We start from the raw sequence: 2226 nt of genomic DNA, 5'->3' as shown, positions 1-2226 counted from the left end.
GGATGGGATGGGATGGGATGGGATGGGATGGGATGGGATTTGTTTGGGGGGTCGGGATTCTGAAAATTCACACTGCAGCAGTCAGCCGCTTAACTGAAGGCTCGCAGCAATATCAACAACCGTTGACCCAAGCAAGCCGCGGAGGCTGTGACTAACCCTTGACTAAGCAGGCCGCACCTGCCGCACCACCGTCGCCGTCCCCTGCCTCTTCGCCCTCCTCCTCGCCGTCATCCGGCCCCAGCCCGCCCGCGCCGCTGCCCCCGCCTCCGACGCCCTTGAGGGCAGCTGCCTGGCAGCTTCTTAGGATGGCAGCCAGCAGCTCGTGCAGGCGGGCGGTGCAGGCGGCCAGGTGGGCCTCTTGGTGCTGCCTAGGGCCACGAGAACAGGTTGCATAAGAGCATGAGATGTAGGGTCTGACGCCCACGACCAGGGAGGCAACCTCGCAAAAATGCAGTGCAATCAAGGGGCAAAAAGGGGTTGGTGCGAACGAAGGGGTGGGTGCGCTTTCTCATGTACAAACCGTGCTGCACAAAGGCCCCAAACGCAGCCGTGCGCATCGTTTGCCTGCGGCTGACCTGAAGGTGTGACAGGTTTGACCGCACCGCAGCACGCCATTTCAGCGACCATACAGCACCGGCGCGGCGCGAAGCGCCAGCCCCCCGCTCCCTCACCAGTACTGCGCCGCGAGCCACTGCAGCGCGTGCCGCGCGCCCAGCCGCAGCGAGGCGAGCGTGGGGAGCTCGTTGTGGGTGGCCGCATGGCGGATGTCAACCAGCAGGCGCGACAGGCCGGCGGAGTCCGCCAGGCCCGAGACCGACGCCGCGACCTTGCCCCTCTGGAGGGAGTCTGTTATGCCGTTGACCATCCTGCGGGGGGACGGAGCCACCCATGTGGGGCGTCCGCGCTTAACGTCGTCGATCGGCGCGCGTTGCCAAACGCAGATATATCCGCAGTGTGTGTCATCAGTTGCTGCGGGGCCGGCAGGCCGCGTGGGCGACACCGCATGCTGCCGGCTCAGCCACAAACCCATGCCAGATCACAGCACGCTTGTGTCGGAGGCTCCCTGGGGCGGAAGCGGCGGCTAGTGAAATGCTCTGTGCAAGGGATCGCGGTCGGTGGGTGGGGCGACGCACCTGACAAGGACGGCTGAGTACTGCAGGCGCAGCTGCTGCTCTGACAGCAGTGGCGGCTGCTGCTGCTGCTGCTGGTGCTGGTGCTGCTGCTGCTGAGGCGGCGGCGGCTGCTGTTGCTGGTAGATGGCTGGGTCACAGGCCATGGTCTCAAGAAGGCAAGCGGTGACGTCAGCGCCCACGGGCACCCGTCCGCGCGCGCGCCACGCTGCCACCTGATTGCCGTGTCGCAGTCAGGTGGGCGCGGAGGGCGTCAATAGCATGACAAGCGTTTGCCGGTTGAGCAGGGAAAATTCAAATCGTTTCAAAAGGAAAGTGGAGGGAGTAGCTACGTCACCAGCGCGGTCACTGATTTCAGCCACCTCACCAGCTCGATGCCCTTCGCATGGTCCTCAGGGCTCCCTGATGTGAGCAGGGCTCTTACGCGCGCCCACTCATCCCAGCTCGCCCACGGGACGATGCGACCCATGAGGGACGCGGCGGCGCGAGCGGCAGTGGAATGCAGCGGCGGCAGCAGTAGGGTGGCACGCTGCGCGGCAACTTGCAGCTTCACGTCACTGCGGAGCTAATGCACTACATTCGGAAGTACCAGCAACGAATAGTCTACCATTTTGGATTGAAACAAGCCTGTCGTGGTGCGGTTCTTTTTGGATCTCTGCGTGCATCTGTAGGGTATGTGGCTAAAGTATCGAAGTTCTCATGCGTAGCGTTGCGAACAGCACTGTTCCCCTCAGCAGCCTCGCATACCCAGCCGCACTGGCACCCGAGTGATCGAGTGGCGACTGCACGTGGCACATGCAGCCCTATGAGCATGACAGTGAAGAGTGTGGTACCCCCCCGCTCGTGTATACATTTGACCTTGTGTCAGTGTACATAAAGGTAGACCTCGCCCAGCCGCGTCAACAACAAGCCAAGATGCAGCGTTGGTTCGCTGTCCTTGGCTGGCCACCTGGTCTAGGGATGCAGCAGCTGCGTTCACGCCTGCTGCGGCGGCACGCCGTTGCTGCAATGGCTCACAGCACACCTGGCACGCATGAACTTGCCTCCCCCTGATGTACTCCCCCCCCCCCTCTCTTAGAGAGCGGATCCGATCTCC

At 63.2% G+C, this 2226-nt stretch overlaps 1 protein-coding gene across 1 annotated transcript; it reads right to left on the bottom strand.

Annotated features, from left to right (window-relative positions):
* Positions 1-151: 151 nt before the first annotated feature.
* Positions 152-1276, bottom strand: MNEG_14031 (hypothetical protein; the record flags this gene model as incomplete). Its single annotated transcript, XM_014037498.1, has 3 exons — positions 152-368; positions 672-866; positions 1134-1276. The coding sequence occupies 3 exons, from the start codon at positions 1274-1276 to the stop codon at positions 152-154; spliced, it is 555 nt and encodes a 184-aa protein (XP_013892952.1).
* Positions 1277-2226: the final 950 nt, after the last annotated feature.

Source organism: Monoraphidium neglectum, assembly GCF_000611645.1.
Source record: "Monoraphidium neglectum strain SAG 48.87 unplaced genomic scaffold scaffold04210, whole genome shotgun sequence".
Classification (NCBI taxonomy): Eukaryota; Viridiplantae; Chlorophyta; class Chlorophyceae; order Sphaeropleales; family Selenastraceae; genus Monoraphidium; species Monoraphidium neglectum.
This window is presented reverse-complemented; position numbering and strand designations above follow the sequence as displayed.